The sequence below is a fragment of the Tachysurus vachellii genome, chromosome 1 (assembly GCF_030014155.1).
Source record: "Tachysurus vachellii isolate PV-2020 chromosome 1, HZAU_Pvac_v1, whole genome shotgun sequence".
Classification (NCBI taxonomy): Eukaryota; Metazoa; Chordata; class Actinopteri; order Siluriformes; family Bagridae; genus Tachysurus; species Tachysurus vachellii.
In genome coordinates, this window is record NC_083460.1 from 21,111,182 (window position 1) to 21,123,201 (window position 12,020).

The 12,020-nt window shown below is 39.5% G+C and overlaps 1 protein-coding gene across 8 annotated transcripts in view; it reads left to right on the top strand.

Annotated features, from left to right (window-relative positions):
- camsap2a (calmodulin regulated spectrin-associated protein family, member 2a) overlaps nt 1-12,020 on the top strand; it is a 35,130-nt gene that overhangs the window by 17,850 nt on the left and 5,260 nt on the right. For 7 of the 8 annotated variants that reach the window (XM_060876817.1, XM_060876824.1, XM_060876843.1 and 4 more), the window contains exons 4-11: nt 965-1,048; nt 4,573-4,714; nt 5,190-5,329; nt 7,468-7,558; nt 7,664-7,754; nt 7,847-7,884; nt 7,996-8,065; nt 8,168-10,145. In XM_060876817.1, the coding sequence (XP_060732800.1) occupies nt 965-1,048; nt 4,573-4,714; nt 5,190-5,329; nt 7,468-7,558; nt 7,664-7,754; nt 7,847-7,884; nt 7,996-8,065; nt 8,168-10,145 (2,634 nt within the window). Of the gene's footprint in view, nt 1-964; nt 1,049-4,226; nt 4,257-4,572; nt 4,715-5,189; nt 5,330-7,467; nt 7,559-7,663; nt 7,755-7,846; nt 7,885-7,995; nt 8,066-8,167; nt 10,146-12,020 lie in introns of those variants that run through there. The other variant, XM_060876879.1, reaches the window with a different exon arrangement.

Sequence of the window (12,020 nt, forward strand, 5' to 3'; positions counted from 1 at the left end):
TGTTTCTTCTGTCTCTGGACACAAGATGATGTATATTAGCTCTTATTCTTTCACAGTTTGAAAATATCAGTTTCCTAAAAGGAAAAAAATGTGTTCTTATGGAAAGTCTCCGCTAAACATATCTGCTAAATAGTGTTTGCCATCAGAGTCAGCATCTGTGTGACTTATCTTAGGGGCAGCCAAGGCTTTGAATGTTTACATTCCATCTGAGCTGGGAATCACACACACACACACACACACACACACAGTAAGTTGTACAATGTAAACAATGTTTAGTACTGTTCCTTGTCCCAACATGTCATATCTATATGCTTAAACTTAAAGGAATACCTCAAGCTGATATCTGTCCATATGATCTGTAGTGTGTGTGTGTGTGTGTGTGTGTGTGTGTGTGTGTGTGTGTGTCTTTCTCTGTACAGAACCAAGGACACCTTTAGATTGCTGGTCAAAGGGGAGCTGTTAAATTTGGCCTATAAATGTTTAAAAAAAAAGGATATTTTCAAAGAATGCAAATTCAAAATGTTCATCAAGCTGTGAGTCATGGTGTCATCATGTCATCTGGTTTCTGCTCAAAATGCACAACTCTGTGATGAAAATCACATCAAGTGCTCACAACCGTCTGATACGTCAGGATGCATCACCATCATAAGATTTTCACCTCAGAGACCCAGATGAGATGTTGGTTTTGAATTCGAATGAAATATTCATGCATTCCAAAGATCTAAAGGCCAAATTTATCAGCATCATTTTGACTTATTATAATCTAAATGGGATTGTAGTAAGCAGGATTTCTGTTCAGCATAGAGACACTTGTAGTAATCACAGGTTACAGATCAGAACTTTAAACATTTAGTCCTTACATGTTGAGACAAATAACAGTCCTAAACATTGTATAAATTGTAAATTTACATCTATTACGCATCAGTTTAGCCATGATATTGTATTGTGTTCTAATTTTCAAAAGGTAAACGAGTACTTGAAAGAGATCATCATTCAGGAGCAAAGCAGGAGAGAGGCACAGAGGGCAGAACCCCTCGAGATCCCTAAGGTAAGTTTACCAGCATCCTGTTCTATCTGATTTAGCAGATATCATTATTTTGATGGCATTCCTGTGTAATGGATGCTCTTTTTTTGTTAAGAAAGACAAGCTGGAGTTTCATATCAGAAGTAGAAGTAGATAAGTGTGTGGTTTATTCATATAGGAATATCCATCTGAGGAATGAGATAATGGAAAGAAAACTGATTTACTGTAAACCTAAACGCTGACACTTGTGGTCTGGGTACCGACAGTCAGTGTACTGTGAACATACAGAACAGGTAATACTCGGAGAGAATGCGAGATCCATGTGCTTTAATACAAACGTCCAAAGTAGGCAGTAGTCAGAACACAAGAAGTCACAATGCAAACAGGCCAGAGGATATAATCCAAAGAAGAATATCAGGAGATCAGGGGAAAGACTCAGCCTTAATGTCGGTTACTAGAATACTTAGCGCTCAAACTCTCCTGGTTACACAACTCTACTTCACTATATACAGTTATATATATACAGTTGTGTTCAAAATGATTCAACCCCCACTGAAATTGATTGTTTTGGTCGGTTTGACATTGATTATGATCATTCAGTCATCCTGCTTACAATTAAATCAAAGAGGCACATGTAGGTCAGACAAATATAACATAACATTTATAATGAAATAACCACAAATGTCTTTTCTGAGCTCACATCATTATCAGTTTTATTCAACCCCCAAGTGACATTCAATCTTAGTACTTAGTACAACATTCTTTTACAGTTATAACAGCTTTTAAACGTGAAGCATAGCTTGACACAAGTGTCTTGCAGCGATCTACGGGTATTTTCGCCCATTCATCATGGGCAAAAGCCTCCAGTTCAGTCACATTCTTAGGCTTGCGCACTGCAACTGCTTTCTTTAAGTCCCACCAGAGGTTCTCAATCGGATTTAAGTCTGGTGACTGCGATGGCCACTTCAAAATGTTCCAGCCTTTAATCTGCAACCATGCTCTAGTGGACTTGGAGGTATGCTTGGGATCATTGTCCTGTTGAAAGGTCCAACGTCTTCCAAGCCTCAGGTTTGTGACGGACTGCATCACATTGTCATCCAATATCTTCTGGTACTGAAGAGAATTCATGGTACCTTGCACACGCTGAAGCTTCCCAGTACCTGCAGAAGCAAAACAGCCCCAAAGCATGATTGACCCCCCGCCATGCTTCACAGTAGGCAAGGTGTTCTTTTCTTCATAGGCCTTGTTCTTCCTCCTCCAAACATAGCGTTGATCCATGGGCCCAAACAGTTCTAATTTTGTTTCATCAGTCCACAGAACACTATCCCAAAACTTCTGTGGTTTGTCCACATGACTTTTGGCATACTGCAGTCGACTCTTCTTATTCTTTGGGGACAGCAAGGGGGTGCGCCTGGGAGTTCTGGCATGGAGGCCTTCATTACGCAGGGTGCGCCGTATTGTCTGAGCAGAAACTTCAGTACCCACATCTGACAAATCTTTTCTCAGTTCCTCAGCAGTCACACGGGGACTTTTCTCCACTCTACGCTTCAGGTAGCGCACAGCAGTCGAAGTCAGCATCTTCTTTCTGCCACGACCAGGTAGCGTTTCAACAGTGCCCTTTGCCTTGAATTTGCGAATGATGCTTCCTATGGTGTCTCTTGGTATGTTTAACATCTTTGCAATCTTCTTATAGCCATTGCCCTTCCTGTGAAGAGTAATCACCTGTTCTCTTGTCTTCCTGGACCATTCTCTTGACCTCACCATGTTTGTAACCACACCAGTAAATGTCTAGAAGGAGCTGAGTATCACAGTCATTTTAAAGCTGCCTAATTGGTGCTTATTAGGCTTTATTGCTGCTCCCTGATATCCACAGGTGTTTTCAATACCTGATTGAAAACACTTCATTGAACCTCTGTTCTTCAGAGTGGTAGTCTTTAAGGGGTTGAATAATTATGTCAATGAAGAATTCACAAAAGAAACATTTACTACTGTATTACAAAACTAATTGATGTCATTTTAGTTGCATATGGTTCTTTAAGAAGTCCTTGTAGGATTTCATTCTGAATACAATTACAAATGTACACTAAATTCCCTAAAACCATTTACAGCATTGGGGGTTGAATAATTTTGAACACAACTGTATATATATATGTATATATATATATATATATATATATATATATATATATATATATATATATATATATATATATGTATGTGTGTGTGTGTGTGTGTGTGTACAGTTTTAGAAAAGATTATATTTATTCAGGCACTCTGTGGTGTCACCATGATGATGATGATGATGATGATGGATTCATTTTGAGTCTGGTTCCTCTCAAGTTTTCTTTCTCATGTTGTCTCAGAGAGTTTTTCCTCCTTTTGTCAAACTTTGTCAATTTTATTAGTTTTTTTATAGTCCTGTAAAGCTGCTTTTGACAACGTCCATAATTAAAAGCACTATACAAATAAAATTGAATTGAATTTATAACAGTTTATATTTTTGAAATCCGTTGCTTTCCCCAGAGATATTTTACTCTGTATGAACTGGTGTTAAGGAAACCTGTCCCACTGCCCTTCCTGATGCCACATGCCATGCTGCTGTATAAGGGCTTTTTGGACTTTGCTGAGTCTTTATTGAAGCTGCTGTGTGGAATATCTCAGCTTGATGTTGTTATCTGGACATTTGCTGATGTATGTTCTGCACGGTTAATATTCTGCATTTTTAGAGTGCCACTCATTCCAAAAACTGCGATCTCTGTAAAACCCAGACGCTGTCGGCTTGGTGGTGATGGACACTCAGAGTGCGTCCACACTTAAAAACACTGTTTATTAACTCTGTTGTCTTCAATGAAGGGAATTTATTCAATATTCAGGGAAATTTCTGAAAAAAAAAAATCTTTCCCATTAACCCTGTCAGTATTCCCAGACCCTCATAAACCCTCTGAGCTGCATTTCTGCCCCAACACTAGAGTAACCCCAGTGATTCCTGTCACCTTCTGCAGCTCAATCCAGCAGTAATGAACATTACCCTGTTTTTCGGGTGACAACCTCAGTGTTTTACTTAAAGTAATGAGCTATTGACTAAACAGGAAATCATGTCAGACTAAGACAGCTATCTTTTTTTTTCGTCCTGTAATGAGATGAGATTTTCCTTCCTGATTTCTCTCGCTCTCTCCTCTCTTTCACTTTCTTACTGAAGTCTCCAACCAAATGGTATATGAAGCTGGTTCCTGTAAGTTTCAAAGCACGTAGTTGTGCTTGTTTATCCCTCCATCATGCTTTCATCTGCTCGTTTCTGTTCACCATCTCGTGTCAGTCAAACCACGTCAAACCACGTGTAGTGCACAAAAAAATCCTGTCTGTTGCTTGAGTATTTGTCTGCCATAGTGTATGTCAACAAAAAATATGATTTCATTTACTTCTGGTTTGTACAGTGACATTCATACAGCTTCATTCAAACACAGAAAGTGTTCAAGAGACAGAAACTTATCTGCTGCATCATTATACAAAATGACAAGTTCATTTATCTTGTGTGTGTCGGGACGCAGGCTCGCTATAGAAAGGAACAGACATTACCTAAAACAGTACCGTGGATCCCCCCAGTGGACAACCTGCTGAAGGACAGCACAGATGGCTGTGCCCTCGCGGCGCTGCTGCACTTCTACTGCCCTGATCTCATCAAACTAGATGGTAGGCACTCCTGCTGCTGTACATGTGTGTGTGCACGTGAGTGCGAGTGCACATGTCCTTGTAGGAGAAGGTTAAATCATTGTGACTTGTGCCTGAAGTCTCAATTTGACTGTTTAGAAATAATGATTTGTTATAAATGAAAAAGAAATGAGAGATGAGCTGAGGCAGAAAATAAGAGGAAATCACAAGTGGATTTCACCTGTAAAGTAACCTAATCAATTAAGTCACTCTTCGTGTTAATCATCTTTGTCACACATATCACTAATTACATCAGACTAGAGATCTTATCAGCCCAGGCATAAAGTGCTAATCAGTTAGATTAATGACAAAGGAAATGATTGTATTTATTACTTAGCATGTGATGTGCTGACTCCTGATTGGTGGAGTCCCTCTGTACTTCTGACTTGTGCCATGTTTGCTCAGGTTAGATGGGATTTCAGGAGCTCATTTCGTATGACACTTGTTTCTTTGACAGACGTGTGCCTGAAAGAAAGCATGTCGTTAGCGGACAGCTTGTACAACCTTCAGCTGGTTCAGGACTTCTGCCGTGAGCACTTGAACCACTGCTGCCACTTCAGCCTGGAGGACATGGTCTATGCCTCTTCTTCCATCAAAGTAAGTCAGTAAGGTGTCAGTACATTGTTTGCTTTATTAAGGCACATAGTGAGCAGTAATATCTAGCTCTTTTTGAGAGATGCGCAGCTAAAGAAATTCAGCTTTGTAGGTAAAACACCAGATGCCACTCGGTTCAGATGTATATAAAACAACCCTAGAGTTTAATCCTTAATGTACAAAAAGTGCCTGATGCATTAGTGTGACTTCTGCAGTGAGAGAGATTTAATACTTATAAAAAATATTAACCAGTTTATGTTTATTATCTTTATAAGTTTTTTAACCACAGCACTACACCTGCTTTGACCATACAGCAGTATATGTTTTTCTAGACTTATTACGAAAAAGAATGATTGCGCACTGATTTACGTGTGTCCTGTTAATTAGTGTTTTGTTCCGCTGGGACAGAGATGTGTCAGAGTGTAGAGATGTGTTTTGGTATTAAAACAAATACAAAAAAGACTCAGTGGTCATACTGTTGATCTGCAACCCTACATCATCTAAAGCTTATTACTGAAAACAAATAAATATTAAACATAAACCTAATTTCACAGTGCTACACATGCTCAGACCTTTCTACTAATGTACTAATTTCTGTTAAGCTGTGAGCCACCATCAATAAATAGAACTTAGGGTTCACAAGGATGAAAATGAAAAACCTGGATTAATAGCAGACTGAAATATTTCTAACACTAGGTTTGGGATTACATGACCATAACATCCATACATGTTTGTCGAACATCTCATTTCAGATTTATTCTCTTTTTACTGTAATAATGTTCTCCAATCTTCTATGAAGGTTTTCCACCAGATGTTGGATTGTAACTCTGTGGATTTGTGTTCATTCAGCTACAAGATCATTAGTGATATCAGACACTGATGTAAGTGTGAGGAGGTCTGGGGTTCAGTCTGTGTTCAGTGGTGTTGAGTCAGAGTCAGGGCTCTGTGCAGGACACTCGAGTTCTTCTACTCCAACATTAACACACCATGTCTTCATGGAGCTCTGTGCTTTGTGCACAGGGACATTGTCATGATGGAACAGGGTTTGTGTATGTTGTATAACTGTCTGCATCAAACATTGTGGTAATAGTTTGGGGAAGAACCAAATAAATGTGTGATGGTCAGGTGTCCACAAACTTATGGTCATATAGTGTATTTTGTAATTTTTGGGATCACACTGGAGTATTACCTCCCACAAATATCTTGTGCTTTTCCTGTAATGGAAACATGGTATCAACGTTTATTCTTGCTCTGTATAAAACATCACTAGACTGACTGAATCAGAACTACAATGACAGTGGTATATGACGTCAAGGTCATGGTTTTGGAGTACTGCACAGCTTGATTTTACAAGCAGAAGAACTGAGTAGGCGCAGTTGGTTGGTTTGCCCACATTTGCCAAAGTGGTGAGTCACACATTACAAAACTCTGTGGCGAGAGGCTCCCCATAGTAACGTATTCACTGACTCTGTAAAGACATGCTAAAGCATAAAACCCAGGCTTCTATGTAGAGGAAAAATACAATCATCCTTGAAGTTAATGGTTAAAACAAATGTTTAGAATACTATTGTATGCCAAGAAAAAGTGGTAGAGAAACTAAGCAAATATTCCAGATGGTCATTCATGGCTGAATATTTAGTTAGCTCATTTTAATGCATTAGCATTGCTTATTTGTTTCTGTCTTGAATAATATCAGCAATCTGTATTACTTTCAATAAACTATATTATTTAACACTCCTAGGGAAATAAATGAATCAAAATATTAAATATCTCTTTGTATTATTCATTAATTTACAATATCCTGGGAAAATCTCCTCTGTAGAACACCAGTAGATTCTCCACCAGTAGACCACTGATGTGTGGCTTCATTCCCACTTATCACCTCACTTCAAGTCACATCCATGCTATATCCATAGCATGGATATACTGTAGAGCTATAAAGACTTCTTTTCTTCTTCTTTCGGCTTTTCCCTTCAGGGATTGCCACAGCGAATCATCTCTCTCCACCTATCCCTATCTTTTGCATCCTCAACACTTGCATCCTCAACACTAGCTTCATATCCTCATTGTAGAGCTATAAAGACTACTCTTTTTAAACCTACACCTTCTCATTGAATAATTTCATTTTTGTGATTTGACAGAATAACTACCTTGTGTTCATGGCTGAGCTCTTCTGGTGGTTTGAAGTGGTTAAGCCATCTTTTGTGCAGCCTCAGGTTTTGGCCGATGATGGTAAAGAATATAACAAGTCTTACATTAATATTGTGCTGTTTTAAGACTACACTTTGCTTTAAAACTACACAACCTGACCTTCATTTCTGTGGCCTTTAACACCAGCTCCACCACTGAAGAATCTGCCATCTGTGCCCATTTCTAAAGTCACAAAGAGAAGCTTCATAGAAAGACCTTCCAATCCAAACAGACAAAGGTACAGTAACTTTCACAGCTTAATCGTCTTTCAAGATTTTTTTTGCTGTCATGTGATTCTGTGCCTTACTAATGTGTGCTTCTAATATTTAGTCTCCCACTTCGACAACAGCCTTTAACATCAAACTCAGGTAAGCTGGTTTCAAAGAGCCTCTTTTTTTCAGTTAATTTGTTTTTCTTTTACTGTGACCTGCTTAACAGTGTGTATTACTTCATATACCCTTGTTTGCATGCTTGTCCAGGTGAAATTAGACGATCAACCTCCATGTCATTTGTCGACAGCTTTTTGGGGACTTGGCCCAAGGAGAGGAGGTGTGAATACTTTCGGCACCAATTTCAATGTTTTCAATGTTTGTTAGAAATATTATAGACCTGTGCTATGTACACTTTACAAACCCTTTGTCGTTTGTGTAGGTCAGGGTCTCAGGGAGTGTCCTTTGACATCCCATTTGATAAGGACACCAACCCCCAAACTGCTACACAACCCAGACGTGGAATGACGAGGTCTATAAGCACTGAGGGATTCGGGCACAAAGTCGCCAAGGGAATGAAGAGAAATCTGTCCTTCCAACCAATCAGTGGCCAAAACATTGAGGAAGAGGGCTGTCCAGATAACCTTGTGGAAATTCAACATAGTGGTCTGAATGGCACAGCAAAAACTAGCATTGAGGAAGCCCTGGAAATAATCAATAATTCAGAAAAGCAACAAGAGGGCTTCAGGGTTGAGGCAGAGAATGAAGGTTTCTTCCTTCACATGCAGACCAAAGAAGAGCTGACCCCCAAAACGCAAGCTGAAGAAGGAGACTCTGTGTCAGAGGCCATGTGCATTTCAAGTGCTTCAACTACAGAGGTGGACACTGGGATCCACGTAAAGACAGAAGACATACAAGAGACCCTGGATGATGACTCATCGCTGAGAGACTGCACAACGAGTATGGAGTTAGATGCAGACCAGTGCTTTGAGGCTAGAGCAAGTCACGGCCAGGATTCCATTGCTTCATATCCCAGTAGTGTTGGCACCAAGTCTCCCATGCCTGATACCCCCATAGGAATTAAGATGACCAGCTTTGCCGAACAAAAGTTTAAAAAACTCAATCCAAATACAGAGTCCAAAGGTGACATCTCTCAGGGGACAACACCAGACAGTTCAGACCTCAACCTTTCACACTCAGTTTCCTGGGCCCCCTCACCAGAGACAAGCCCTGCCCACCAGCCACAGAGGGATCCAGCACAGGCCATGGCTGCGGAAATGGTGCAGCTTCGCATGCGGCTGGAAGAGAAGCGTCGAGCCATAGAAGCTCAGAAGAAAAAGGTAGAAGCTGCCTTCACCCGTCACAGACAAAAGATGGGACACAGTGCTTTTCTCACAGTGGTCAAAAGGAAGAATGACAGTGCCTCACAAATACAGGAATACACCACATGCTCAGACAGTACCAAGACACTAAATGATGCTGTAAAATCTCCAGAAAAGTCTCCTGTCAAGTCCCTTGGGGAGGAGAGCACGTCTGAGGCAGACCTAGTAGAGTACACGCGTTCTATCAACAAGTTGAACAATTCTCTAAGCTTTTTGCAGGCAGAGATGCAGCGGCTAGCCCAGCAGCAGGAGATCATCATGCAAATGCGGGAACAGCAGTCCTGGGTTGTGTGTCCAGCACAGCCTTCGCCCCAAAAACAGGTACAGGAGCTTCGAGGAAGCGGGACTCGATCCTCAGGTTCCCCTTCACCGGCTGACTCCCCACTTGTCACCCATCGCTCCCCAGTCAATATCAAGAGGAAGTCAGCTTCCTTCCATTCGAAAACCACGCGAACACCCAGGCCTACTGAGCTGAAGCTCACTCCCTTCAACCGAGTTCTCACTGTACCCCAGTCTGTGGACAGCATACCCCGTCTGCGCAGATTTTCACCCTCTCAGTCTGTATCCAGCTCCTTTGCATACATGGGAACTGACACAAAACCAAGCAAAAATAATGTGCAAGCTGAACCCTTGTGTGCAGAAGGTAGTGCTTCTGATCTCACTTTACCTGCCAATGATACACAACAACTTAATGCTGAAACAGACAGCGTAAAATCAATAAACAAGTTCTCAGAGAACAGTGTGGAGGAAAATGAAGAGATGGAGGCTGACGGAAAAGAATCAAAAGGAGAAATTAAGCCCACAGTGGAAGCCAGTGTTTCTGAGGTGTTGTCCCATGCTGTAAAAGAAACATTCACAGTAACAGCTACTGAGAAGCCAACAGATTTATTTACTCAAAACAACAAAAACTTGATCGAAGTGCCACTATCAATCCTAAAGCCTCTAGATGGACAGGAGTTGGAAGAAGGTGGAGAGCGATTGACAACAGGAGAGAACCTGGATGATGACCAGAAGATGTGCTGTGGATTCTTCTTTAAGGTCATAATATATCAAATATTCCTGTTTTGTGTATATGAAACAGTAAAATGGTCAGTTAAGCTTTTAAAAAAGTTAAGCTTTTGAGTATTAAACTTCCACGTATGATCTTTCGCTGTATTCGTAAAAACTCTTATTTTACCATTGATACTTATTCCAAGTGACATTAAAAAGTCCAAACTTAGATTTTCTTCTTTAAATCATCTTGGAAGGACTAAGGAACTGGAAGAATTCCTAACCTCAGACTGAATGTTTCATTAATGATTTTTGGAGTGATTGGCTCCACATTTAAAATTCCTGTTCACGCCACTGTACGACATGATATTAATTATTCGTTTCGTAAATGAAAATCTAAATGGTAGCTTGTGAAATATGTTCTGTGTTTAATATGTCATGTGTCTGATACACCAAATATTAAAGGGTGGTTTTTAGTTTAAAGCTGCATTTAATTAGGGTTGCAATTTAAACAAACTTCTAATATAGCAGACAATATTAAAGGTGTGACAAAAGTTACACCAAAATGTCTGCAAGGGCCTCTAGTGGCGGGCTGTTTTAAAAAACATGAACTCCACCCATTCCCATGACTCAACCATACATTTTGGGTCTCTAAATCACCACTTTTTTTTTTTTTTTGTGCAGAGTTATGATAAATGTGTTTTATAGGAGTTATCAGATGATGAATGAAAGTGTGTGGTTGATAAGGTGGCTGACAGTTTTGGACCATACAGTTGACTCTCATGAATGTGCACACCTTCATGCACCTGAAATGCTCATCAGTTCTGTAGTGATACCATATCGTATTGTAAACTGTAGACTCTTGTAACAGAACGTCACTGAGGAGTTTTCTGGTATGTTTCTAATATTGATGTCTAAGCTTGAATAAACCAATAACATGATGACAAACCATGACAGCTAATACTAGCTACATTTCATAACAATTATGATTGACTCTGTAATCGTAGCTAACAACTTGATAAGTTTAGTAAGTCCAGTCGCTTCTTTTTTTTTTAACAAAGTGTGATGACTAATGAGCAGAGGATATGAGACTGGTAACTTGGTATTTTCTGCTAGCTTTATTTTCTGTTGGTATATTACATTAGCTAATTATGCTACATTATTTTGATTGCAAATTATACCTCAGTCTTGTCATGATTCAAAGCTCTAAAATCTTTTTCCAACAGCGGTGGAATAAAATCAGTGAAATGATGTGATTATATTATATCATGTAAATTACTACACTGTACTTGCCTCTTTGAGGTAGCTAATGTTGTTGAAGCAGTCAGATATAAATCTTCCAGGACAAAGAACATGTTGAATAAAAAAGAACTGAGACTAATAATTCTGTTATGTTCTGTAATTTATTTTTTCCTGGTCAGTTACCGTTATTTAAAACAATTTGTGTAGATTTTGGTACGCAGAACTGACTGTATTTTTAAACATCATCTTCCGCCTCACTGAGTGGGCAGACTGCCTAGAGCTTCATTTACTGGCAATAAGACATGGGAAATAATTTCTTATGGGCCTAATAGTGCTCACTGGTATTTTTAACTGCTTTGTGTCTGGTGTGTAGTGTTTTATTACATATTCATTTTGATGATTTTCATGATGATTGGTAGTAACACTGGAGGGTGCTGTTACTTTTATTTCTGCTGCTATTGCATTGCCTCTTATATCATCACCTTAGTGCTCAGCAATCAGTGACCTACCAGGTTTGTAAAGTTGTATGAACATTTTACCAGATGATGTTGGAAGTTTTCTAGTTAACATGTACAGGCTTTAGGATCTTGTGGTAGAAGTGACTTTTTTAATCTGCTCTTTTTAACTGAGCAACTTAGAATACTGTTTTATCTAGGTCAATAAATAATTTACATATTTGTG